The sequence below is a fragment of the Phalangium opilio genome, unplaced genomic scaffold, assembly GCF_054372755.1.
Source record: "Phalangium opilio isolate 3A_F unplaced genomic scaffold, DU_Popi_V2 ptg000003l_1, whole genome shotgun sequence".
Classification (NCBI taxonomy): domain Eukaryota; kingdom Metazoa; phylum Arthropoda; class Arachnida; order Opiliones; family Phalangiidae; genus Phalangium; species Phalangium opilio.
In genome coordinates, this window is record NW_028324145.1 from 4,532,438 (window position 1) to 4,559,591 (window position 27,154).

General features: G+C 40.4%; 3 protein-coding genes across 10 annotated transcripts in view; 2 read left to right on the forward strand and 1 right to left on the reverse strand.

Annotated features, from left to right (window-relative positions):
* Positions 1–22,086, forward strand: part of LOC149717214 (poly [ADP-ribose] polymerase tankyrase-like) — a 34,577-nt gene extending 12,491 nt beyond the window's left edge. The window contains exons 3-40 of one of the 3 annotated variants that reach the window (XM_089836451.1): positions 2,432–3,461; positions 3,518–3,640; positions 3,739–4,245; positions 4,312–4,561; positions 4,627–4,744; positions 4,808–5,176; positions 5,741–5,941; positions 6,013–6,176; positions 6,251–6,357; positions 6,460–6,557; positions 6,632–6,788; positions 6,869–7,077; positions 8,251–8,356; positions 8,416–8,540; positions 8,613–8,669; positions 9,015–9,104; positions 9,913–10,032; positions 10,116–10,268; positions 10,336–10,440; positions 10,513–10,554; positions 10,623–10,677; positions 10,746–11,111; positions 11,673–11,898; positions 11,991–12,224; positions 12,287–12,515; positions 12,579–12,958; positions 13,025–13,304; positions 13,377–13,650; positions 13,724–13,997; positions 14,716–15,133; positions 15,210–15,325; positions 16,339–16,405; positions 16,480–16,657; positions 16,740–16,847; positions 16,927–17,129; positions 17,217–17,312; positions 17,430–17,550; positions 18,832–22,086. In XM_089836451.1, the coding sequence (XP_089692577.1) occupies positions 2,432–3,461; positions 3,518–3,640; positions 3,739–4,245; positions 4,312–4,561; positions 4,627–4,744; positions 4,808–5,176; positions 5,741–5,941; positions 6,013–6,176; positions 6,251–6,357; positions 6,460–6,557; positions 6,632–6,788; positions 6,869–7,077; positions 8,251–8,356; positions 8,416–8,540; positions 8,613–8,669; positions 9,015–9,104; positions 9,913–10,032; positions 10,116–10,268; positions 10,336–10,440; positions 10,513–10,554; positions 10,623–10,677; positions 10,746–11,111; positions 11,673–11,898; positions 11,991–12,224; positions 12,287–12,515; positions 12,579–12,958; positions 13,025–13,304; positions 13,377–13,650; positions 13,724–13,997; positions 14,716–15,133; positions 15,210–15,325; positions 16,339–16,405; positions 16,480–16,657; positions 16,740–16,847; positions 16,927–17,129; positions 17,217–17,312; positions 17,430–17,550; positions 18,832–18,983 (7,908 nt within the window). In that variant the 3' untranslated portion in view covers positions 18,984–22,086. The remainder of the gene's footprint in view (positions 1–2,431; positions 3,462–3,517; positions 3,641–3,738; positions 4,246–4,311; positions 4,562–4,626; positions 4,745–4,807; positions 5,177–5,740; positions 5,942–6,012; positions 6,177–6,250; positions 6,358–6,459; positions 6,558–6,631; positions 6,789–6,868; positions 7,078–8,250; positions 8,357–8,415; positions 8,541–8,612; positions 8,670–9,014; positions 9,105–9,912; positions 10,033–10,115; positions 10,269–10,335; positions 10,441–10,512; positions 10,555–10,622; positions 10,678–10,745; positions 11,112–11,672; positions 11,899–11,990; positions 12,225–12,286; positions 12,516–12,578; positions 12,959–13,024; positions 13,305–13,376; positions 13,651–13,723; positions 13,998–14,715; positions 15,134–15,209; positions 15,326–16,338; positions 16,406–16,479; positions 16,658–16,739; positions 16,848–16,926; positions 17,130–17,216; positions 17,313–17,429; positions 17,551–18,831) is intronic. The other 2 variants (XM_089836459.1, XM_089836468.1) reach the window with 2 other exon arrangements.
* Positions 22,087–24,062: 1,976 nt separating this feature from the next.
* LOC149717215 (ALK tyrosine kinase receptor-like) overlaps positions 24,063–27,154 on the reverse strand; it is a 29,960-nt gene continuing 26,868 nt past the window's right edge. For all 6 annotated transcript variants that reach the window (XM_089836837.1, XM_089836818.1, XM_089836844.1 and 3 more), the window contains 3 exons: positions 26,876–27,101; positions 26,699–26,809; positions 24,063–26,586 (listed from right to left, as the gene is read on the reverse strand). In XM_089836837.1, the coding sequence (XP_089692963.1) occupies positions 25,810–26,586; positions 26,699–26,809; positions 26,876–27,101 (1,114 nt within the window). In that variant the 3' untranslated portion in view covers positions 24,063–25,809. The remainder of the gene's footprint in view (positions 26,587–26,698; positions 26,810–26,875; positions 27,102–27,154) is intronic.
* Positions 26,490–27,154, forward strand: part of LOC149717216 (uncharacterized) — a 63,523-nt gene continuing 62,858 nt past the window's right edge. The window contains exon 1 of the mRNA XM_089836883.1: positions 26,490–26,605. Within this exon, the coding sequence (XP_089693009.1) occupies positions 26,603–26,605 (3 nt within the window). The 5' untranslated portion in view covers positions 26,490–26,602. The remainder of the gene's footprint in view (positions 26,606–27,154) is intronic.

Consider the following 27,154-nt stretch of genomic DNA (forward strand, 5'->3'; position numbering starts at 1 on the left):
CTTAAGTGGGCAGTTCCGGTGGAACGACTCCATGATGGAGCACTGTAAATCACCAGCAGCCCGATCAAGATCCTTAGGTGAAGTAAGTTTAAGAGTGTGACCCCCTCCGTAGCGTAGGATTAGGTCTTCCCTATAGCCGGCCCAATTAGTCCGTTTTGGGTTGCGTATCTCCGTCCCCGCCGGGACAGAAGTAATCGCGACAGTAAAGCAGATGTGCCTATGATCCGACAGAGACGGTTCATTTGACACATGCCAGTTAGACACGGAAGACACGAGGTTTTCTGTGGCTAGCGTGAGGTCAATGACCTCCCTTCTATTAGAAGTAACAAAAGTAGGTTCATTGTTTTGATTAAGAATATAGAGTTTACAACCAACTAAATATTCTAGTAAATCATCACCCCTCTTGTTGCAGTCAGAGCTGCCCCACGTGATGTGATGAGCATTGGCATCGCAGCCAATGATTAGCTTGTCCCCTCTCTTTTCACATTGATTGACCAAATTGATCACCTCAATTGTCGGGAGAGAGTCCGCGTCGTGGGCAAAGTATGCGGAGGCAGCCGTGATAGTCAACTTGGCATGCCCAGTGGCCAGGACTAGATTCACGGCCGCCGTGTCCTGGGAAGTGTACAGCGGTAGAGAGATACAACAAAGATCCCTCCGAACCAAAATACACGCCCTAGGTCTAGCAGCAGTTTGGTCATAGAATAGTGACCCCGCCGCGTCAAGACCGAGGATTTTGCCATGGCAAATCCACGGTTCTTGTATGAGGGCCAGATCAAGACCCTCTATAGCAAACCTCCTGCAGAGTACCGCAGAGGCCGCCTTACTGTGGTGCAAGTTGATTTGAATTGCACGTAGCGTCCCCATGGTCCCTAAGAGAGGGGTTCAGAAGGGACCTAGCTACACCTCATCGGTCCCGAGAGGGCTAATGGCACCTCCCCCCCGACAGGCGAGCTCCCAGTCCCAAGATCCTCCCCCTCACCAGGACCACTAGGACGCTCATCGGCTGAACCCCGAAGGGTCCCATCCGATTCTTCCAGTAGGGTGGACTCATCCATGGAAGAACAGACTTCCGAATGAGCCACCCCCCCCTCCCCCTCTGTGCCTAGAGCGACACCAGAGAGCTCCTCCGCGAGATCCCCCATCTCGCTAGTCCCACCCCCCGCCGCAGACTCGGCTACAGTGGTTTTAGTGGTTTCCGTGTTCTGAAGGAGTTTGAAGGAACCCTTGTCCACTCCAGTATAGCCCACGAAACCAGCATTCTTAATGGCTTCCAATGAGGAGCCATCAATTAGCAGTACCCAGTACCGTACGGCCCTGTCCACGTACGTCCGGATACATTTCCAGCGTTCAGTGGCAAAACCTGCATTAAGGACCTTTAGGCGCCGAAACAGCACCGCCGGCTCCTTGGTGATCTGGTCCTTGGTGCGGAACATTACCTTAAACGGCTTAGGGAGTTCGCTAGCTCTCATTACTGAGAGCACCGCATCCCCCACCACCGAGTAGGCTAAGTTGTCCTTCAACCATTGCCCAGTGAACGAATCCTCACAGGAGTATACTAGGGCCCCGGTCGTCAGGCTAAAGTTCGCAAGGCGCGGTAGAGGGCTCCCCGAAGGTATCCCATCCAGCGCCCTTAGAATCGCCTTCTGAATTGGGCCCACGTCTTCCTCCGTGATGACCGCCGTCGGATAGCCTTTTTTGACAATGGCCATCTTTTCTGAGCTGGCGGCGTCACTATAGGACTTAGCCTTTTTCGACGCCGCCTGCGAGGTACTTGGTGAGGGAGTCGAATCCTCCGCTCTGGGCCTCTTCATTGGGTTGTCACGAGCCATCGCACCCCCAGCGGCGGTGGAGACCGTTTCAGACCCCGATTTGACCTTTTGCCGAGCAATCCGTCGTTTGAGACGACGACGCAAGGTACTTTTCGAGGGCTTGCCAGACACACGCACCGATAAATCGTCACGAGTATCGCTGGATACAAGCCCTTGTGAAGTGGTATCAGTGTGGGTTCTGCCTTGAGCAGACCCCTGCACCGTAGGTTTGGTAGTGTTAGAGTTGTTTTGATTTAATTTATCCATGGGAATCCCACGAGTAAGGGGGCAAGTAAAAGGTCACCACCCGGTAGTCCCCCACCCGGGTGGAAGGCTAGATACAACGGGGTGTCGCCCGGTGCCCCGAGGGGATCGTTAGCGATACCGAAGTTTTACTTCCCCAGTACCATGCAGCCCTCGGCACGATGCCTCAACACCTTGGCTTGGGAAGGGCGCGTATCCGCTTAGCCCACACAACGTAGCCCCCTTTTAGTCGAGTTACGTTATATTAGTTTGTTAAGTTTTAACACGAAAGAAGATATGTATGTATATATGAAAGCCCGTCGATTAAGGAACAGTTTACGAATCGAGATTTAAAAGAAAAGGTGAAATTCTTACAGCTAGCCAGAATCGAAAGGCAAGCCATGAAATCGGCGGCAGGAGGAAGCGAAGGGGGAAGCCGAAACTCTCGGCAACATCATCATCCCATTTCGAACGCTCGTCCAAGAAGACATTCTCCCGCCATGGTACCGGTATCACCACCGGCAGCCACGGGAGGAAGCGCGACTGGATTAACTACCTTGACGCCTTCCGTTCCCACAGCGGCTGGAGGAATGGCTTATTCTGGAACCGCGCTCGAGAGAAGGATAACTAGACATTCTCCCCCTTCATCAGCCACCGGTGGCGATAGAGATAGGACCGCTACTACTAAGAGTCAAAAGAGCTCTCACGGTCCCGGGTTTACCAGTACGAATCAGTCTCCGACCAAACGAGGGGCTCAGAATTCGGCCACCTTAATCCCGGGGGCTGTGGCCAGCCATCAACACAATTTACAACAGCAGCAATTAGCCGCTGGTTCTGGAGCTGTCCTGTCCCAGGCGCCCGTACTGGCTAAACGTTCCCAACCCACTCCCACATCCATCGTATCATCATTGGCAGAAATCACTCCATTGTCCAACGCTAAGTCGTCCTTATCCGGTGCTAATTCAACCCGGCATCATTATCACGGGTCGCAATCATCTCATCATCACCATTACCACAGAGACCACGCCCATACGGCTGTCGCTCCCAGTTCCAACGTAAATACCCCCTCACAACCCGCGACCGCTCCTAGTTCAGCGTCGAGTACCCCTTCGGCTGCTACTTCTTTGTCTATAAACACGAATTTACCCTCAACTAGTAAAAGAAAGAGAGTTAGCAGACAAAAAGTCGAAGCAGCCAGCCCGCCGCCCTTGTCTCCTTCCTCCGACGAATTCGTACGAGCTAGCAAAAGGGTCAGACTCCAGCACCAGCCTTTTCAGTCACCAAGCCCAGCTTCGGTCATTCCAGCCATTTTACGGCACACTTCCACTCCTCAGTTGAAACAAAACACGGATGAGAAGATTCTTGTATTTCAAAGGGGAGACTTCTTGGCAGTCCGGAATGAAAATGGTATTGTCAAATGTAAGTCGCTATTTTATTCGGATCTAACCATTGCGCTACCTTAGGAGGATTTTTTGTTTGTCGAACTGCTCAAAATGTCTACAAAAGTAGTAAACGGTTCAAGATACAGTGGATGAACAATGACAAGAAACCAGACCTGTATACCCCAGATTTTTATGACCACACTGGTAAGTCCACTACAACATGGTGTACAAGAGTCTTCGTTCTTTTCACCACTTCAAACAATAAAGAATTTTTGTAATAATGGTGATCTGCTTAATTTCAGACTTTGAATGTATTTTAACAAACTTACGAATGAAGAGAGCGGACAAAAGCAAGTACTTGCTCCCTAAAGACGAACAGCAACGAACGGAGAATATATTACAGCGGGCATTGAATGTGGAAAATGGAATGGATGTTCCCGATCCTTTGGCAGTCTCAAAAGATGGAGTTGATGTTTCTTTCGTGGGCAAGGAAGAAGAGGAAGAAGTCGCGCAACAGCAAAAGAAGCAAAAGCTACAAGAGTCAACGAGTAAAATCAAACAAACCCCAAGATCAACGAGCAGGTCATCGCGAGTCACTTCAGGCTCTTCTGCGATCTCCAACAGTAGTAGTTCGAGGACCAGCACCTCCAATATTAACAGAGGTAGAGGCAGGCCGAGAAAACCCTCTGAAAGGATATCCAAAGCCAATGCAAAGGCAACCAGCAGTAAAAATAAGAAGGCGAAAATACCTTCTGCCGTAATGAAAGTTAGGGCAAAGGCACGCGCTACTGCCAGAGCCAAAATGAAAGGTACTTCACTTAAAATATTAATATAGTCTTTATATATTGAACTAAACAATTAATCTTTCCTCGTAGTCACACCTACTAAAGCAGCATTAGCAGCAAAATCTAAAAGCTCCGCCTTAGGAAAAAGAAATCAAATTACCACAAACCATGTGGGTGTCGTTAAATCTCAAGCAGCTTCTAGAAATCGAACAACATCCAAGAAAAAGATTGTCGCTGCTGCAACCCCAACACCCCCGAAAAAGAAAGTGGTCAAAGTTGAAAAACTTCAACCTAATCCGAAAGTTATTGTATTTGATAAAGATCCGACTTTTGAGACGAAGTAAGGCGTTTTCTATTAATATGATAAAAGTAAGTCTAACAAAAAGTTTAATGTCCTCTTTAAAGTCTTCCGATACCATTTATCTCAACATCGGCTCACAGTCGATTACTTATCAGAGCCGTTTTGTTGAGTGACCATACATTATTGCAAGCCTTATTAGCCGACACTAAAAACGTTTGCTCCGTAAGTAACACGCGATAAAATAAACCCGTTGATGTCTGGTTTCATATGAAACACTCGATATAGCTCACCGTTGCGAGGAGTATTCACGTTTCCTACGATGCCTACACATACGCGATACTACGAGAAGATCACCAACTAATTCGGGCCCTACTCAAAGCTAAGAAGCGAAATTACGCCAAGCCCCCTGACATTCTTCTTACCGAAGATGATACTGGAAGACCAAATTATCACATGTTTGGTCACTATATGCGCAATGTTAATGTATCTCGCGGTGGACGCGAAGGAAACAACGCGCTATTAAAAGACCAAGATCATTACAGTCAATCCTATCCTAGTTCCGATGACCAAACCGCGATTAAGGTCGCTGTTCAAAATGGTATCTCATTGGATACGTTGGATATATTATGCGAAGGAGACAGTCACGGGACAACTGTAAGTATACTTTAAAGGGAGGGTGAAGTGGAAAATCAAGTGGTTTTTTATTGATTCTTCAACTAATTATAAGAGCAGTCTGCATATAGTGAAACATTCAGGAAATACAGATTCCGAATGATTTTAAAATTCAAATTAGGTTCAGATTTTAAGGATAATTTTAAACAAGGACTGCCGACCAATTGCGTAACGCCCTGCCTTTTTGTTAACAAAATTCTCGTGGCACGTTCGTGTTGAATGAAATTTATCGCGAGATATGATAAAATTTGCGCGCAACGTGATAATCGTGGTGCGAGACATGGAGCGTGCCACGAGAATTTTGTTAACAAAAAGGCAGGGCGCGTTACGCGATTGGTCGGCAGTCCTTGTTTAAAATTATCCTTAAAATCTGAACCTAATTTGAATTTTAAAATCATTCGGAAGTATTTCCTGAATGTTTCACTATGCAGGCTGGTCTTAAAATTGGTAGAAGAATCGATAAAAAATCACTTGATTTTCTACTTCACCCTCCCTTTAATGGGTGTAATTGTACTGCTAAGTTTTAAACGTATCTTCATTTGGCAGAGGAGCCTTATATACAGGGTTATAGTAGACGCAGTTCGAAATGGCCATCGCAAATTGGCAGGCCAACTAGTCAAAGAAGCTTTTGAAAAGGGTGGGTATGGATTTAACGCTTTACATACAGAGGTCCTGCTTTTCGAAGACCAACCATTATCCAAGTTTAAATCTGTCTCGGTTATCAAAAAGCCGATGGACAATGCCAGAGTAAGTGTCTCTCTACAATGTGTTTTTTAAAGACTCCGGAGTTTGTGTCATAGACAATACAAATTGTGCAGATTACACCATTACACTGCGCCGCTATCAATCCAAATCCTAAGTATCTAGCGGCATTATTAGCGGTTACGGGGACGCGTAACATCAAAGACAAAAATGGCTGGGAACCAATTCATTACGCCGCTGTTTGTGAAAGTCCAGGTCCCTTGAAACTTCTGCTGTCAAAGTAATTGATTCGACTATTTTACTTGGACTAAGAAGTACTTTAAAACCTCAGTAAGTAATTATGCCGTCTTTCAGGGGAGTCATGTTAACGGAGGTTGAAAATAATGGAAATACCCCTTTGCACTTGGCTTGTCGAGCTGGAAGATTGGCCAATGTCGATTTGATATTGAAGAACCAAGCTGGTAAGCTCTTGAAAAATACCAGAATTCCTTGCACTTCCTTGTGTTACAGCTTGCTTTGTCCCATCCAAGACTTATTGTGTGATATTCACTCTGTAATTTTAGGTCATAAACTGGACGATGATGAAAAACACAAGTATACTGACTTGCCAAATAAGAATACTTACACTCCGTTACATCTAGCTGCTGAAAATGGACACACTGTAAGCTTCTTTGCTTTGCTTTGCTTTTTATTATTATTTCTTAGTATTGAAACATTATTGTGGCGATGACGTAGGATGTTGTCAAGAAGCTGCTTCAATTTCAAGTTGATCCGGAGAAAACATTAAGCGCAAACCAAGACAAAATGACTGCCTTGATGTTAGCCGCGCAAAAGGGACATTTTAATGTTGTTAACACTTTGATTCAAAATGGAGCGAAAGTTGAAGCAAAGGGTAATTAGTAAAGATTATTTAAATGCGCAAATCGTTTTAATGTGTTTGTTTTAATCTATTTTCCGTTCACTTTATTTCAGACAAAAAGCAACGTACAGCGTTGACGCACGCTATTATGGACGGACACGCGCATGTTGCCTCCTATTTATTGAGATTGGGAGCTGACCCTAATGCGGCTGATTCATCAGGAAATACCTTGGTTCATTACGCGGCTGCGTATGGATGGTATTTCTGTCTGAAGCTCTTAGCTGAAGCTGGTGCTTCAATACATCAGGCCAATGAATGGAAAGTGAGTATTCTCAGACGTTGTTCCCGAGGGGTCCGACATTCCCTAAAAAGCCTACAGGATGTCGCGGTTTCGTCAAAGATTTCTTCTTTGTTTTCGCGATTACGCCAAAGATTTTGGGATTACTTCTTTGATTTCGCGTTTTGGCTAAAGATTTCTTCTTTGATATCGCTATTGATTATTTGTTTTCTTTATTTCGCCAAAGATTTCTTCTTTGATTTCGCGATTTCTTCTATGATTTCGCGATTTTGCCACAGATTTCTTCTTTGACTTCGCGATTTCGCCAAAGATTTCTTCTTTGATTTCGCGATTGATTCTTTGTTTTCGCGATTTCGCCAAAGATTCCGGAATTTCTTCTTTGATTTCGCGTTTTCGCTAAAGATTTCTTCTTTGGTATCGCGATTGATTCTTTGTTTTCGCGATTTCACCAAAGATTCCGGGATTTCTTCTTTGATTTCGCGTTTTCGCTAAAGATTTCTTCTTTGGTATCGCGATTGATTCTTTGTTTTCGCGATTTCACCAAAGATTCCGGGATTTCTTTGATTTCGCGTTTTCGCTAAAGATTTCTTCTTTGATTTCGCGATTTCGCCAAAGATTTCTTCTTTTATTTCGCGATTGATTCTTTGTTTTCGCGATTTCGCCAAAGATTTCTTCTTTGATTTCGCGATTTCGCCAAAGATTTCTTCTTTTATTTCGCGATTGATTCTTTGTTTTCGCGATTTCGCCAAAGATTTCTTCTTTTATTTCGCGATTGATTCTTTGTTTTCGCGATTTCGCCAAAGATTTCTTCTTTTATTTCGCGATTGATTCTTTGTTTTCGCGATTTCGCCAAAGATTTCATCTTTTATTTCGCGATTGATTCTTTGTTTTCGCGATTTCGCCAAAGATTTCTTCTTTTATTTCGCGATTGATTCTTTGTTTTCGCGATTTCGCCAAAGATTTCTTCTTTTATTTCGCGATTGATTCTTTGTTTTCGCGATTTCGCCAAAGATTTCTTCTTTGATTTCGCGATTGATTCTTTGTTTTCGCGATTTCGCTGAAGATTTCAGGATTTCTTCTTTGATTTTGTAATTTTGCGAGAAGCGTACGGGATTTTGTGTAAATGTCGGACACCTCGATTGTTCCCCATATTGTTTTTCAGTACATTGCGCGTATAACCTTAAATCTTTCTTTTAGCTAACGCCTCTAAGTGTCGCTTTTGTTAAAGGCCATATTGGTCTAGTTGATTTTCTTCTTTCACAACCCGGTGCTGATATCAATGTTAGCGTCGATGTGGAAGATGGTAATACGAATACATATAGTTTGTTTCAAATTAAATGTTGAACATAAAACTGTTTATAGGTAAAACACTATTAATGCAAACTGTTCGGGCTCGTTTAACTCCGTCAATGATGGAAAGAGTGCGACTTTTGATTGAGAAATTTCAGTGTGATTGTGTTAAAGTCGATGCCAAAGGAAATAACGCTGTAAGATTCATTCGTACGAGATAATTTGGACTGAATTTATATTTTGTTTAATTTTGTTTGGTTCTTTATTAGCTACATCATTTTGTCCAGTCTGAAGTCAAACATCGAGAACTTCTTCACAACGAAGAGGTAAGATTGACCATTTGCCGCGAATAATTTAGTTTCGCTTTGAATCGTACGTTACTTTCCGCATGCTGTGCCGCCTAAATTGAGCTTTCATTACATTATTTTATAATTATTAATAAGTTAATTTGTATTCACCTTAGAGAGATTGGATAGACTTAATGTCCTTAACGTAATTAGGATATTTTGTCGATTTAGCACTAGTAGTTACGTTTAATTAATTTGCTTTATTAGTACTACGTTTAAATGTTTTGTTATATTTTATAATTATGTATGACCCTTAATTGTTTAAAAAAAACAACATTCCTTAAACTCTATATCCCATATTTGTTAATGTGGCAAAAAAAAAAGCTGGGTGACCCTGATGATGAACGGCAGGCCAATTTAGATGATCCCGAATGGTCCTTACAACAGGAGGAAGAACTCAAGATGCTGGCAGAAGTAGGTTTTATTTTGTCCACTGAGTGTATCCAGACTTTCTTTGGGGGTGCATTTTACATTTTTCACCTTCATTTAGTTTTCACGCTTGTTGTATCGTTAGCTTTTTAATCAATAGTCTTAAGGCTCTGTAGCGCATCCGCTACACTTTCTTTCTTTACTTTAAGAAGAAACAGAGCATGCGTGTTATTTTTCAGTCAGTTTTCAAGTTCAAGTACTCTTTTTTTTCTGACAATTAAGTTTTACGTTGCAAAAATTTCTATTCGTCAGACTAAAATCATAAGTTCATAAGATATGTTCCATAATCATGACAGTTCTTATACTTCGTAATGCTAGAGACTTACAGCTCGAGCTAGTTTGATAACGACGCGAGAGTTGACTACACGCGGTTTTACAGTCATCTTCCTATTTAGTCTGTACCATAGAGACTATAAACCCCAAGGAGTGGCAGGTCCCCCGCTCTACAAGCGCAAATAATGATGTTGCTCCTAAATTGGTACATGAGAGCTTCCGGCCCGTTTAATTTTGCTTAGCGGAAGTCGCCTTGTACCAGGAAAAACCGGTTTAATGGGCAACAAGTTGAGGCATTCCTTCCACTCCTTGGGGTTATAGTCCCTATGTCTGTACTAAGCCTTTGACAGCGCCTCACCAGGCGTCACTTTACGATAATCTATGACGTTTCACCTACGTCACGTCATGACAAGCTCCAGTTTGTAACCAGTGACAAACTTATGGAACATATCTTACGAGCTTATGCTAATATATATCGCTTTACTTTGTTCATATTATGTTCCTTGCTTAATTTTGTTAGAATCAAAATGAACATGACATGGTAGCTGAGAAGATTGCCGGATTACTTCTAAGAAACGGTTGCGGAGCTCAAGTGGCCAATTCGGAAGGGGAGACGCCCTTTACTTTAGCCGTTAAACAAGTAATTTTAGCCTTAACACGAAACTGTTCTTAACTTAAGACCTCAATTTAACTCTTAGCGTCTTATATGTCTTTTCTTCATAGGGTAGTCTGGTTTTGGTTAAAGAATTCATGAAAGCGGGCTGCGTTCTCTCTCCTGGTCACGTTGAATCAGCCGACGAAACCATTTTACATTCCTTGGTGCGTCAAGCTGCCCAGAAGGATGTTATAACTCTCTATAAAGCTATTTTGGATTCTGTACGTTAAATTACGATTATGACTCTTAGTTCTGTATGGTCTTGTCTTTAATAATATTTCAATATAGCCGAACGAAACTTGCCCTCGACAAGTGTTACTTATGATGGCTCAAAGCTACAATCGTGAGGGATACACTCCTCTTCTGTTAGCACTGAAACTTTTGTCAACCTGCGTAAGTTATCAGAAATTTTATCGAGTTCGATTAATAATTTGCGCAATTTGTAAAAACTACTTTCACTTATAGAAACAAGTTGAAAGTCACGTGTGCCTTATTCACCTGATCAGAGTAAGTACAAAAGTCTTTGCTTTTTCATTTTGACCTTTATGGAATGATAATTTTTGCTTTAATTGCAGAGTTTACTGAAAGATTTGGAATCTGATATTTCTAAAGTAGTGAAGAAACCGCAAGGTACGTTTTTAATCATTCATAATACATTGTTAATTTGTATTTCTATGAAACTAAATCTTTTTCTACAGAAGATTCATCTTCGGCTCTTCACCTGGCTGCCATGTGCGAGGAAAGAACCGCCATGGAATTAATTTTAGCGGAAAAACCAACTACCTTAGATGTTTTAGATTCCAGCGGAAGAACTCCTTTATTAGTGGCAATTAAACACGGAAATCGTTCCGTCGCTGAAGCCTTAATAGTTGCTGGTGCTAACCCTAACATCAGAAGCCCAGCTGATAATAATCTCTCTGCCCTTTTACTGGCCGCTAAGAACCCCAAGCTCCTTGGCGTTGTTGAACTTCTGGCCAAGAGTAAAACTTTAAAGGGTATTGCCGAAGTAAACCCAGTTGATGGAAATAACGCCTTGCATTCTGTCGTTGTTCATCAGTTTCCTGGTAAGTGATAGACACACTGTTTTCTTTAAAGGGAGGGTGAAGTAGAAAATCAAGTGATTTTTTATTGATTCTGCTACTAATTATAAGACCAGTCTGCATAGTGAAACATTCAGGAAATACTTCCGAATGATTTTAAAATTCAAATTAGGTTCAGATTTTAAGGATAATTTTAAACAAGGTCCTCCGACCAATCGCGTAACGTCCTGCCTTTTTATTAACAAAATTCTCGTGGCATGTTACGTGTTGAATGAAATTTATCACGAGATTTGATAAAATTTGTGCGCGACGTGATAATCATGGTGTGAGACATGGAGCGTGCCACGAGAATTTTATTAATAAAAAGGCAAGGCGTTACGCGATTGGCCGGAGGACCTTCTTTAAAATTATCCTTAAAATCTGAACCTAATTGAATTTTAAAATCATTCGGAGTCTGTATTTCCTGAATGCAGACTGGTCTTATAATTAGTAGAAGAATCGATAAAAAAATCACTTGATTTTCTACTTCACCCTCCCTTTAAGAGTAATTTGGTTAATATTATTATTATACGTCTTTTGTTGTAGAAGTCATTGGAACTGTTAAAGCGCTGGTTGAAGTTGGTGGCATTGACATCAATTGCATCAATAATGATAAAAGAACGGCGCTACATTTAGCTGTTAATGCAAATTCGGGACTTACAGATGCCTTCTTTGGTGTTGAGGAATATCTCTTGTCTAGGAAAGCTAAAACAGATCTTCAAGATAATCGGGGTCGAATTCCTTTGCATTACGCCTTCCTATGTATTGAAAGGTATGTGTGGTCTATTTGACCTTAAATTGTCCTATGTATTGAAAGGTGTGTAGCCCCAAATTTTGACGTGTTCATTTTCCGCATGCTATTAGACCCGATGAAACGAGTCATCATGATCCAATTGAGCTAGTCACTTTATTGGCTGGACGCATGGAGGGTCCTGTAGATGTTGCGGACCATTTTACCCAAACGCCGTTGCATTGCGCTGCCATTCGTGGGGCCACTATTTGTTGCCTTCATTTATGCCAGAAAATGAAAAATTTCGACCCGAGAGACATTCATGGAAATACGCCATTGGGATACGCGGTTTTAAATGGACACGAGGGGTATGTATATATACGTCTATTTAGTTTTTTTGGGATTATTTTAATTGCGCGTTCTGTTTTAGATGCGCCTTAATGTTATTGCAAAGAGGAGCCAATTGCATGGCGGACGTCATCGCGCCTCCAAAAGGCACGCCTAAGTTGTGGCAATGGCATTATTTGGAGGCCCGTAAGGCCCCTAAAAGACCCCAGTCGGTTCTAAAGGAAGCCATCAATCGTGATTGGCAAGGAATTCTATTTTTAATGCTGGATCAGTTAGAAGCGACTGGCAAAGGTCTTACGTTAGCTATTCAGGTAAGTTTTACAATTAATGCAGTTGGTAATAACTCATAAGTAATACAAACTCGTAATTCATAGGCTGCCCTACAATGCCAAAAATATCAGTTGGCTTTGAAGCTCATTAGTCGCGTTAAACATGGCTGGACTTTGTACAGTGAAAAGAACAGCATGCTTCATACTTTAGCTATGGAAGCTCATCCTGGAGTGCATGAAGATTTGCAGCTTAAAGTTGCTCAAGCACTCTTGGATAAGGGAATTCCTCCTATGGCTAGAGATGAACATGGGTGTTCCCCTATAATCTACGCCGCTATCAATTGGAATCACGTTTTGTGCCATTTTTTTACCGAAATGATGGGAAAAGCCGTTGTTGTCAAGTTAGACCCTGATAAATCTCACAGAACACCGTTTTCGGCTTTGTTTTGGAATCTTGGAACTGAAGATTTTCCAAAAAATATTAAGTACACTAACTTTTCTCGCTTTTAACTTCAAACGTGTATCATTCTAACCACGAATTCTTGATTTAGAGCCTGGTGTCTAAGTCTATTAGAGGCTGGAGCTTCGCCTAATGTATTAACGGCTTATCCTATTCGCGAGTCTCCTTATCCGGGTGTTTCTTGTCTCTTGACCCATAATTTGTACGAAGAACCTGGAAGTAATCTATACGGAGCTACCAGGCTTTCTCCATTAATGAGATCGGTTTATGCTGGTAACTTGGATGTTGCCCGCTTCTTATTGGCACACGGGGCTCACGTTGACTTCTGCGATGATCTCCAGAGAACACCCTTGATGCACGCTGCGAGAATTGTAAGACTTTTTTGCGAAAACTTTTGGTTAATTGAACTTTTGTTTCAAAGTTACCCTGTTTTTTATGTTTAGAATAATTTGAAGATGGTTAAACTACTGCTCAACACAAAATATAATCCCGAAGAAGAGAATAGAGCTTACAGTGATGCTAATCTTCGCAAAACAAGCGACGCTGATTTGTCACGTCAAGACAAACAGGGCTGGACAGTCGTTCACCATGCAGTTGCGCCATTACCCACTTACAGTTACGTCGCGACATCTTCCTTACTCGAACTCTTGGCACGATTAGGGGCACCTTTAGACACTGCTGATATATCTGGCCTGACTCCTAAACGATTAGCCGCTGGTAACTAAATTTTATTTTCGCTCGTAACTCGGAACTTACGTTATGTCCTTAAAAACTTGCACTCTACTTTTAGGAAGGGGATCCAAAAACTTGGTAGATACATTGGAAACTCTTCTTAAAGTCGCGCCTGAGAATAAAGTTAAAGTGGCTGTAGAGAGTTTTACCGCAACGTCCGATAACGTTCCTCCAATCCCAGGGGGTGAGGGAGCGTCGACGGACGATAAGAAAGAAGTTAAAACCGAGTTTGACTTCAGAAAAGATTGCAGTTTAGCTTTGAAAGCTGTTAAAGTTGATGAACAACCGGAAAGATACATTCCTGATCCAAAATCTGGATTTACTGGTGTTGGGTGAGTACTTTTGTACACTCAATATTAGGCCTGTGCGAGTACCCAGTACCCGAAAATTACCCGGTCGGGTATCGCCCGAAAACTTAATTTCTTAATACCCGAAATTATTCGAATATTTAAATTTCCCCGCTCATTACCCGTGACAAGGCTTAGGACAATCTGGTATTGGTTTGGCAAAGTTTCTTGAACTTAGAAGAACTTAGGTTTGAGTAAACTTTTCCACAATTCATTATTTCAATCCTCGCTAAGCTTAAAGGTGGAATTCATAAACGTCGGACGCAACGCAATGTAGTACAGGCAAAGGCAGGGCGTCGTGCGCAAAAGGCGGAAGTTTGCGCACGACGCCCTGCCTTTGCCTGTACTAAATTGCGTTGCGTCCGACGTTTATGAGAAGTTCCACCTTTAGCGTCTTATTTTTGTACTTTTCGCCATAATGGTATCCAAGTCTTGCATGACACTTATTTTTTTCACAAATAAAAGTATTTCATCCCGATAAGTACCCGGTATGATTTTTTGCTACCCGAAAAGCACCCGACTAATGGTAGTTTAGCTAGGCCTAATTATTCGAGTACCCGTTAGAAATCCGGGTACCCGACCCGATACCCGATTGGAAGATTTTTCAACTACCCGTACCCGACCCGAAACCCAAAAATCACTACCCGCACAGGCCTACTCAATATGGTGGTTTGTTTTTTTCTCTAATGTACATATCCTGCAGAGAGGTTGTGATGGATCCTGTTCATAATGTGCCATACGACGTTTTACTTACGAACGTTGAACTGAATTATGGAAATTTTGGAATTTATAATTATTATAAGATGCAAGTCATTCGTCATCCGGCACGTGACCTTATTATCTTGTTCACTAACTGGGGTAGAGTCGGTGATTACGGTCAACATCAAAAAACTCCTTATTCCAATTTGGAAGAAGCCGTTAAGGAGTTTGCTAAAATATTCAAATCAAAAAGTGGAAATTCGTGGGAGAATATCAAGTCTTTCATTCCGCAACCCAAAAAGTATCGTCTGGTCAGTTTGGAGAAGAGAAAACAGTTACCCTCTAACAAAGTTAAGGTCAATCTTACGCGAAAGGTTCCTTCAAAGTTACCCAAGTCTCTGGAACATTTACTCTGGCATTTGGTAATTGTTTAGAAGAATTGACAGCCTCTTAGTTGTCTTGCATTGTAATTAAACAGAGTACTTTGTTCTATGACAGTTAAACTATAAACAGCTTCAACTATCCATAATGGAGTACAGTGTTCCTGAGAAAGCCTTCCAACAATTGAGTGAAGAAAATTTGTTAAAAGCCGAGAAGATTTTAGACGAAATTGAGTAAGTGCATTATTATATTCTTCTTTTTCGCGGTGAGTTGTTAGCGTTATACAAGAGACATCTTGGCAGCGGAGTTAGACCTAGTTAACCTCAGTTTGACGAAGGATAATTTAAACAAAGTGACCCAGAATATAGGGTTAGCGGGCTGGTCAAACAGCAAGCTTTCTTCACTGTAGCCTGTAGACTAGGAGAAGTGGGGGGTAGGCAGTGACCACTGTCGGCTAGAAGTAATGATACCAGTAATTGTAACAGTGGGCAAGTGTTAAACAAGCAGTGTGTGCAGACAATAATCGGTTCAAGACGCCAAACATCAAGCTTTCTTCACTGTAGACTGTAGACTAGGAGGAGAAGTGGGGGGTAGGCAGCGACCACTGTTGGCTAGAAGTAATGATACCAGTAATTGTAACAGTGGGCAAGTGTTAAACAAGCAGTGTGTGCAGACAATAATCGGTTCAAGACGCCAAACATCAAGCTTTCTTCACTGTAGACTAGGAGGAGAAGTGGGGGGTAGGCAGCGACCACTGTCGGCTAGAAGTAAAGGTACCAGTAATTGTAACAGTGGGCAAGTGTTAAACAAGCAGTGTGTGCAGACAATAATCGGCTCAAGACGCCAAACAGCAAGCTTTCTTCACTGGGACTGTAGACTAGGAGAAGTGGGGGGTAGGCAGTGACCACTGTCGGCTAGAAGTAATGGCACCAGTAATTGTAACAGTGGGCAAGTGTTAAACAAGCAGTGTGTGCAGACAATAATCGGTTCAAGACGCCATGTGTCAGTCAGTGTTTGCCATTAACGAAGAGACGAACTGGGAGGCCTATAGGACTAGTCTGAATGGTAAACTGGATACTTTAGTTTGGGAGGACAGTTTATACCTTGTGTATGGCCGCGGTTGATTGTGGGGGCGACGGAAGAGAGCATATTTCAAAGGAAGGCGGCAATGGGGGGTGGTGGAAGAAGTGTTCGTTCTTCAAGGAAGCCACAAATAAAGTTAAGGTAAACCTAATTGTTTTTTTAGCCAAGTGATTGATCGGCAAAGCAAAGTACATGTATCTAATCCTTATCACGGAGAATTAATGAATGAAGTAAGAAATAAACCGATATTCAGTAAAATATAAACAGATATTCAAGACGAATTGTTGGGGTTTATTGTTAACAGATAGTGGAATTAAGCGAAGAATTTTTCCAACTTGTTCCTATCGAAGGGTATCAATATGAAAAACTAACGCCTTTGTTCACAAAAAGTGATGTTCAATCGAAAAAGAACATCTTGCACAATCTTTTACACTTAGAAGTTGCTAACGAACTAGTAATCGCGGCTAGTAGCAAAGCCGACGGTAAGTCTGAACATAAAGCACCTCTGTGCTTAGTGTTCAAGGCTCGCGCGTAATGTTTAAATATTCCGTTTTTACATGACAGAAATGAACCCAGCGGATTACGTTTATCGTTGTCTTCATTGTAAATTAGAACTTCTAAAGCCTGAAAGCCACGAAGCTCAACTAATTTTACAGTACATTTATAATACTGGTAAGTGATACTTAAGTCGTTTCGTGAAACGTATCGTAAAGAATTCCATTCAGGAATGTTTTTTTTTAATATTTCTCAGCCTCGAAAAAGAAAATTTCAGTGGCTGGAATATTTAGAATAAGTCGCGAAGGAGAAACTGAACGGTTGGAGGCTAGTGGCTTATCAAATAACTTCCTACTATGGCACGGAACTCCGGGTCCCAACTTATTGGGTATTTTAGCCACGGGATTGCGTGTCGCTCCTTATGACGCTGTATGTACTTCTTCGGGCCTTTTTGGACAGGTTTGTACATGTGTTTTTTCAAAATTAACAAATGGGTGACTCTCTGAACATTGTGAAACAGAAATTAACAAAGTGAAATATTTACAGGGAATATATTTTGCCGATATGTTTGAAAAAAGTCGACATTATTCCTATGATTATGATTCCAGTAAGAGGAAGCCAAATTTTATGCTTGTCTGTCAGGTAATGAACACATTTTTTTTTTTCTGGGTTTTTTTTTTGTTTGGGGTGATCTTTTCTTTTCAAAGTTTTTACAAATTCGTCCGGTTCTTCTTTTTCTTTTCTTTTCATTTAAAATAGGTTGCCTTGGGTAGATCGAAAGAAGTGACGTATGATAGTCCTTTAAACCCAGAGGGGTGTGATAGTTTCAAAGCTGTTGGAAGACAAGAACCTGACCCTACCTGCTCCGTTACTTGGAAGGGTGAGTGAATTATTTTTTTTTTTTTATTCACTAGGCGGCTAAAATTGTACCAGTTAAAGGAAAGCGCGGCTCCATGCATTCTGGCTAACCTTCTGGACACGAATTTTACCTTGCCAAAGGCAGGAACCAATCAGACCTAATTCACTAGTTCCCATTGGTTCCTGCCTTTGGCTTAACTAGCCAAGCTTAGCCACTGTGTAGCAGAAAAGCCATCTATAAGGGGCATCAACGGAGCCGTGCTTTCCTTTAAAGAAAATTTATGTAAGGAAAGTTGGCACTTTACCCGACAATTACCAGAAAACTTACATTCTTAATACCGGAAAGTATTCGAATATTTAAATTTTCCCACTCATTACACTTGACAAGGGGGTATTGGACAATGGGGTATTGGTTTGACACTATGAGGGGGGCTGCCTGGGAAGGTTTGACTTAAACTGCAGCGCCGGTTTTGACTCACCAGTGAGGGCACCAGGCGCCTTACTTTCTTTCCTTTTCCAACTGGAACTGAAATTTAAAGTTAACTAAGCCATGAACATAGAGATTTTTGCTACCCGAAATGCACCCTACTTTACTGGTAGTTTTGCTAGGCTTAATTATAGAGTAGTGTCGGTAGAGAGGGGAGTAGACTGTTTATCCCTCCCTCTAGGCGCGCTTTTGTAAGAGGTGATACTGTACGCGCCTGGTAGGGGGGATGACACTAAGAGATAGAATAATGTCAGTTCTACGTATGCAAACGTCATACCCTTCTATCTCTTAGCTAAGTGTCATCCCCCCTACCAGGCGCGTACAGTATCTCCTCTTACAAAAGCGCGCCTAGAGGGAGGGATACACAGTCTACTCCCCCCTCTACCGACACTGCTCTATGGTATGACGTTTGCGTAGTAGAACTGACATTACTCTATAGAGCTATTTCAGAGGGGGTAATGGCTACGTCACCAATGCTATTTGCCCATAGAGAAACCCTCACAAAATGGCCGCCCTCTACACTCAAAGGCAGGCCCAATTTTCGTAGCAGACGAAATTTTTCCCCCACTGAAATAGCTCTATTGGAGTGCCCGTCAAAAATTCGCGAACCTGACGGATACCCGATTGGGAATTTTTCAAACACCCCTACCCGACACGAAACACACACGTAAATCACCACGCACCCAGGCCAAAAGAAAAGTTTTACACAACCCTGACTAAAAATTCATCCAAACAATTGCTACTCTTACGAATTCTTTGGTTATTTTCCCCTTCTCATTTGTGTTTTTGCTATTTAACTCATAACCAACACACCAGGGGTAACTGTGCCATTGGGTCCACCCGTTGAAATAAGTGAGCCGACAAATGGCGATTCCAGATCATTGTACAGGTATTTAGCCCATAACGAATACGTCATACAAAGGGAGGAACAAGTTGCTGTGCGTTACCTTGTGCAATTTGATCAATAATAAACGAAAAAAGACAAAAAAAAAACTAACAATCCATCAAAAAAGATAAAGAGAGGGTAAATATAAACTAAATATTTAGAGAAACGTTTTAAAAAACCCGCGTTGCCAAGATAGTAGTGAAAATAATATGAACTTAACCGTTGATTTGAAAAGAAAACCAAAATAATGGTAATGAAAGATGAAAATCGTTTACATATAATACAAGGTTACACAAAAGTATTTAACGAATGAGATATTAAAAAAAAATGCTAGCCAATAAGGATTTAAAATAAACTGGAATCCGCTCCAACAATCCCTCCCTCCCTCCTGTAGAAAACCTTGTATATCTCCACCCAAAACTACCAGACAAGAAAAAAAAAACCCCATACTATTTCTCCTTTACTTTGAAGTTTAAATGAAAAAAACAAAGAAAATCTCACACCCCTGCCTCCTATTGTCATCGTTTTAAGAAAAATAATTAAAAAAAAAGAGTCAGTGTTACCATAAAAAAATATTATGACAATGGGACAGTATTGCACGATTTTTACATGTTGAAAACAAAAACATACCTAAACATAAGAAAAATGGCTGATTTTATGTCGAAGAAAATTATTATCTCTGTAATATCGATGATAACTTCCCCATTTTATTATTTGTTTTACAATTTTTTTTTGTAATTTTATTTACAATTTGGTCAAATTACTGATTGCATCATTTAGGCTTAGCTATAATTAACTCTCGCGTTTGATTAAATTAATCTGAGTAAGAAGTTTGCGAACGAGGTCTATTCTTATTGATTCCTTATCCTTACATCTAATTCAACTTTGCACTCGCGAGATGTCCAGAGATTTTGCATCAAAGGGCCGCGACCAATTAGAAACTGGGGCGTCATTAAATAGAGATATCTCACTTGTGATGTCAGTGCCCAGGTGAATGCCATGTTTGGTATGCTTTGGTTCTAAGGGCACATAGCATGGGTGACGTTACACTAAGGCTTCTGAGATACCTCTATTAAAGGGAGGGTGAAGTGGAAAATCAAGTGATTTTTTATCGATTCTTCAACTAATTATAAGACCAGTCTGCATAGTGAAACATTCAGGAAATACTTCCGGATGATTTTAAAATTCAAATTAGGTTCCGATTTTAAGGATAATTTTAAACAAGGACCACCGACCAATCGCGTAACGCCCTGCCTTTTTGTTAACAAAATTCTCGTGGCACGTTCCATGTCGAATGAAATTTATCACGAGGTTTGATTAAATTTGCGCGCGATGTGACAATCGTGGCGCGAGACATAGGACGTGCCACGAGAATCTTGTTAACAAAAAGGCAGGGCGTTACGCGATTGGTCGGAGGGGATTATTTAAAATTATCCTTCAAATCTGAACCTAATTTGAATTTTAAAATCATTCGGAATCTGTATTTCCTGAATGTTTCACTATGCAGACTGGTCTTAAAATTGGTAGAAGAATCGATAAAAAATCACTTGATTTTCTACTTCACCCTCCCTTTAAGACTCTTTGTTTTTTATTTAAAAGGAATCAATAAACTCGTTCTTAGACTTTATTCACCGTTTATCTATACTATTTATGGAATAAAATTAATGGTTCACTTCATTACAATGGGAAATTGGTGGAAACTATTAAACTAAACAGTTTCAAGATTTTAGTTCAACGCTTAAGTCATAGGTGGCGCTTATAAGAGGAAAAAATCAATCCAAACCACTAATTTTTAGTAAAACCGGTAACATAGAGCTAATTATTTACCTTTTTAATTAAATTTATCGAGATTGAGAAATGATGAAATGGCTCGGCTAAAATGCTGCCTAAAGTTTCCCAAATTCACCACGCGTTTTATTTGAAGAAAATAATTAATTTATAATCAAATTTTGAGGCAAAACAAATTTGTGAATAAAATTTTATTGAAACGCTTTTTAACTTTTTGAGTGACAAAAAAAAAATTGTATACCCCTTTTTTTATTGAAATTTAATTTTAAGGGGCTAGCAATATTGAACCAAAAATGCTGTATATTTGATGGAGCCGGTTGACTCCCGAACTATAAAAAACGGAACGAGAATTTGGCCAATCTTGTCAGCCCCTTTAAATGTCTGCGCTGTGTTTTGAAATTATTATATTACGCTTTTTAACTATTGGTATATTCATACATATATGAAATTATAAGGTACTATTTTGTAAAAATTGCCATCGTTTAAATTTAATTAACCTTTGACCCCCCATAAATATCACGCCATTCAGATTGAATTGAAAAAAATTCAATTGTAAACTGAAGAAGTACCTTTAAAAACAAATCTTTAGAATTTTTCCATGGAGCGCCCGCGTTTAATACTTAAAGGGAGTATCAACTATCAACCAAATTGGAAATAAATTACTCGCTTGTTTGAACATGTTGGTTGCTGAAATAGAAATTCACGTTTTATCACTATTACTTGATACTCCCTTTAAATATATATAATATAATTTAGTTTTAGATTATAATTACAATTGCAATTGCGTGTAATGAATTTTTAAACATTTTTTTGAATTATCAGCCCCGTTTGGTAAATTAGATAAAATCATTCTGGTATCAATGCCATCGCTGTTTTTAAGCGATGCTCATTCATTTGTGGTGCCGTTAAAATTTTATTCTTAATAAATAAATAGGTAAGATAAATAATAAACATCATTTCCGACGTGTAAGGTAAAAAAAATAAAAGAAAAAAACACTTAAACACAAAACTAGATGTATTTTAAAGAGATAAGAAGTGTTGAGGGAGAAGTCAAGAAGAAAAACACAAAAATCGAACTGTATTGATTTGAGCATGTTTAGTTTTTTTTTTTTTTCGCTGAAATTTTGTTATCGTTAACTTAGTCTTATCATATGTAATGGATTGAATTTTTAGCCATTTTTTTTAGCCATCTTAATTATTTTTAAGAAAATTAATTCCCAGTTTGTAATCTAAATGATAAAAAAAAAAAAATGAAAAAGAACGCCACCTATCTTCACTTTTCCCTTAATATCTATTTTGTTTTCATACTGATAAAATAAATTTAAACGGGGAAAAACTGACGTTTTCAACCATATTGCTATTATACAATTTTTTTTAAATAAAGAAAAAAATATGTATGTATTTTGTTTTGTTGCGTTCGTACGCGGCGTGGCTCGCGTCACTTGCTGGAATGGCTTCAATAGAGAAAAATACTGTTCATATGAAAGTTAGAAAATGCAGGAAGAATACAGGTATGAATTATCATTCAAGAAAAGTTCTGCATTTTGAAAATTTAGGTATGTGGGGATTTGGTGACAGTTGCCTCTTTTTAACAACCCGCTTTACCTCGGACGTTTTTAAGTTGTAGCAAATGTGGATGAGAGGGAAAGTATGACAATGGCCATAGAGCCTGTGTTAAAAAACGCGGACATCAAAGTCTCGCCAATAACTATTTAGTTTACTAGTGACTGATGGACTTGCAAACTCGCGACTGAAAGTAGTTCTGACATTTATGCTCCTTGGTTTAACCATAGCCCACTCGATCACGCGCATCACGACGCAAGTTGCTCGCGCTATAGCTAAATTACCGAGATTTGTTTTAAACGTATCTAGTTTTATGTGCTCTTCTATTGCTTCGATAACCTTACTTAAATCCATATTATACCTTGAAATACCTTTTAAAACATTACCAGCTACTCTGTCCTGACTACAAACACAAATCGAGGAAGTTCTAGCATACACAATAGCAGACGACGGTAACAGCGTAACCGCGAATTAACACAAGACCTATTTTAAGGGAGTGAACAGGCCCAGTATAGCTACGCCAATAAAACGGTCAACTACGGCGAAACTCTGATGACTCGCGACTTTTGGCCATTTTCATACTTTTCCTCTCATCCACTTTTGGTTGTAGGCACAACTTTAGAAAACCATGGCCAGAAATATTGGCTGACCAATAGAGCGTATAGCCTTGAGGATTTGTGCTCCAGGAAGAATTTATGAGCGGGAGACCTAGTGCGGCCCACTTCCGAGGGACCGCGAGCGTAGGGCTAGGTCGTATGGGATTAAACAGGGAAGGAGTTGAGGTTTGTACAGGTGGTGACGAGTAGGGGAGGATTGCCGACAAGTCCCTTATTCCCTCAATCTTTGTCGCCTAGTAGCTTGGCCTACAGTAGTGCGCCACACTCCCGACTACAGAAAACTTTAGTAAGTTTCAACCTACTTCACCAGTATTTTATGTACTAGTGCGCTATATCCTTAATAAGGACTTTATGGCTTTTGAATTTAACCTGCCAGCATCTTTTAAAATGGCAATCCGAAAATGAACAAAAAGCGTGTGGCGGTAGACGCTTGCTCCCTTTGCGGTTTCTAAAGTGACAAATTCTTTGTCCACTGGTTTCAATACACCATTTCGAAAACTACAGGCCGCCATTGGGTTATTCTTCCTCTTGCCAAGAAGCACCACTAGAGGCAGTGCGAGTTGGCTAGCCTCCCGCGTGTAGTAAACTCGGGCTCCGTCAGGCGTTGCTTCTTGGCGCGAGGGAGAATACCCAATGGCGGTATCGTCCCTCTGAGTTGGCTAGTCTCCCGCTCGTAGTAAACTCGGGCTCCGTTAAGCGTTGCTTCTTGGCGCGAGGGAGAATACCCAATGGCGGTATCGTCCCTCTGAGTTTGCTAGTCTCCCGCTCGTAGTAAACTCGGGCTCCGTTAAGCGTTGCTTCTTGGCGCGAGGGAGAATACCCAATGGCGGTATCGTCCCTCTGAGTTTGCTAGCCTCCCGCGTGTAGTAAACTCGGGCTCCGTCAGGCGTTGCTTCTTGGCGCGAGGGAGAATACCCAATGGCGGTATCGTCCCTCTGAGTTGGCTAGTCTCCCGCTCGTAGTAAACTCGGGCTCCGTTAAGCGTTGCTTCTTGGCCCGAGGGAGAATACCCAATGGCGGTCTCGTCCCTGTGTGTTGGTTCCTCTGTACGTTATTTCCGAAATGATCTATTGGGCTTTCAGTTTGGATTTGGAAACTTGAACCAACGCAGGCTGCCAGCCGTCAGGGGTTGAAGCAATACTTTCGGTACACAAAAATAAAACAAACAAGACGAGCCAAAACACTTAAAGGCATTACATTTTTCCAAAAACATTTCCATAATTTTTTATTTATTATTTTCTATTACATAAAGCCGTTTGTTTCGGAGCACAGTTTTCTGTTAATTATATTAATATTTAATTTTACATCTGTGGGATATCTGTCCGTGTTTAAGAGGGGCGAGGTGGTTCTGTGCATTTTGTTTCTGTCTATATCGTATGGTATAATCTATATAATTTTTGTTCATACACGAAAATAGGTTTTATCTTATGTTTTTGTTGTTTAATGTTGTATTATCGCGTGGTTTAATTTATTCTTTTTTTTTATTTTTATTATCAGGGTTTTGAATTTCATTTATTTATTTTTAATTCACACGTAATCGTAACTTTTTTTACACTACCCGAAAAAACATTGGTGTGTGTGAGTGTTATTTCATGATTGTTATTTATATGTTACAGCGGATAATGTGGTGGGTTCAACTTCACGTAGCTAAATTTTAAAATTTAATTCAATTTAAAAAAAACCCAAAATATACACAAACATTAAAATTTTATTTATGGGTAATTATATTAAAAAAAAAATTTAAATAATATCGCGCGTAGAAAATACAAAAAGGAATAAAAAATTATTCGAGTTAGGAAATTAGTAATTTAAGTTTTAAGAACGAAACAAATATATACACACGCGTTTAGGTTTTGTTTTACGACAATTATAATGATTTTATTATTTATTTAGATTTTTTATTTTTTTTTTTGAAAGCTGCTTTTATTTTCCTTAAAAATTGAAATTAGGAATGTTAGAAATTGTCGTATCTTCGTCTAAAGGCAAGGATACTAAATGGAGTGGTTATGTAGCGGAGAATCAGCTATTCTAGAATATAAAAATTCCCGTAGAAGAACCGGTTTTCAGTGTTAGACTTTAGGGCGGAATGGCCGTTTAAAGGGAGTAGAAACTTTGGTGGATGGTTCAGCTTCCCGTTTCTTCCACCATGTTTAACAGATGTTAGGTGTTTCGCGCTAGTTACAAGCCATCCTTTGTCTTTGGCAGATAATTTTTCGATTTGCTTTCTATTCCCTTTAAAGTTCCCCCATCGTTAGGCTTAACCGCGCTATATAGTATCCTCCTTGATCTACATTAATTATTAAATTCATTAGTGTTTAATTTCTTTTAAAAACGATATTATTTTTAAACAAAATTTCGGTAAAACTTTTTTTTTCCTTAAATATTTTATATCGTGTATATAAAAAATTATTTTTTTTATTTAATATATATATTTTTATTCCTTTTAAATTAACTGGACTTTTCCAATTTTTCGTTACTGATCTAAAACAAGTTATAAAAATGCCTTCTAATTTTTGAATTTTTATGCTTCCCCAAGTATTACAAAGATTTCACACATTTTTGTGTTAATTTTGGCCAATACAATCGAGTTTCTGATTGTAAATATAAATATCTTCTTTTTTGGCTTTCTTATATATTTTTAGCTTATTTTCTTGTGTAATTTTTGTTTGAGCATTTTTACTTTTTGAGTGTTTTTTTTTAAGTTTTTATCTCTTCATTTGTCAGTTATTTTTCGTTCTTTTTAATTATATTGAATCATAATTAGGCCTAGTGTAAGACATTTCCTTTAACCCTTATCATTTTTAAATATTTTCTATTTTAATTCGTAGTTCATTTCGCCTTCATTTTATCTGGCTACTTATAATTGGCACGAGTTCTTTTTTTTTGGCTAGTAGGTGAAAAATAGGTCAAAAAATTGGTCCATTTTCTATAGCCACCCTTCTAGCAGTTGACGTGAGAGGAGGTTTCACCGCTGGGGGGAAAAGGAAGTTCGGTAATATCCAAAATGGCGGAATTCTTGGCACTGTTAACGTCCACATTAGCGTATGAAAGTCTATTCGGCGTGTTTTGTAGATTTTGATTCAAAGCCGCAGCGTCTAATGTTTGTAAAGGATTAACGGGATTGTGATTTCCGTTGAAAATACTGGACGCGGTGTTTGAACTCGGCGAATCGTCCAAAGTGACAAGTAACGGGGCCTCGGCCATGTTAGGCTTAACGCCTTCCATCAAATTTGCGGTTTTTTCCGGGGTCATGGAGGGCGCCGGTGGGGCAGCCGGTAACGCGTCCAAAGAAAGCGTCGACGAAGCCTTTGTTCCTACGTTCGTCAGAAGTAGAGGAGTTGACGCGCGTGCCGTATTATCATCGGCCGGAATTTTTGCGTAACCATCCGCTCTCAGCTTTGGACATTGTTCGGTGTTTGGCGTACTAAAGCTAGTTTCCCACGTACCTTCCGGACTATTTTGATCCTCATCTTCCGCTTGACTTTCCGTCGGCGAAAAAACGATGTTTGGGGCCCTTGGCGGTAATGCTGGGGCTGGTCCACCCTCGGCACCTTCGGAATTATTCGTCGCTAAACCTGACCGCACACCCGATGGACCTCCCAATAAACGATCCATGGAATCAACACTTGTGGAGCCTGATTGCAAATCGGACAAGACCGTTCCTAAACTATAGTTTGACGATGGCATCGGAATCAAGTAATCTTCTGAACCAGGACTCTGCGGAAATGGTATTATGGTAAGCTAAACGTTCATTTTATAAACTTCTAAATGCATGTAGTAGATTGCTTTTGTTTCGTCCCTGTTATACATGTATTTTTGGCTTACAAACCTGTAAACACGTTTCGGCGCTATCCGAAGAGGGTCGCATAATAGTAGCGTCTTTTTCCATCGAAGGTGGTCGGTCAAATACTGGCAGTGGTGTGGAAATTACATCCGGGTCCTTGATAATTAATTAGTTAATTTAGGATAATTAAAACGCGTATTGAAGAATGTAAATATCGCGTACTTGAGTACAATAACCCAATCTTTCTAATATGGTTCCGAATGTTGGTCGCTCATCCGGAACTGGATGCCAACACTGGGACATTAAATGGTATACCGGTCCGGGACAACCTTTTGGCGCTTCTAATCTTTTACCAGAAGTGACCAATTGCATCACTTCCTGGTTTCCTCTTCCTGGGTAGGGCATGTAACCCAAGGACATGACTTCCCACAACAACACTCCAAATGACCTTTCAGTACGAAAACAGTTTAATATATTAGTTACCGAACTTGATAGCGTTAC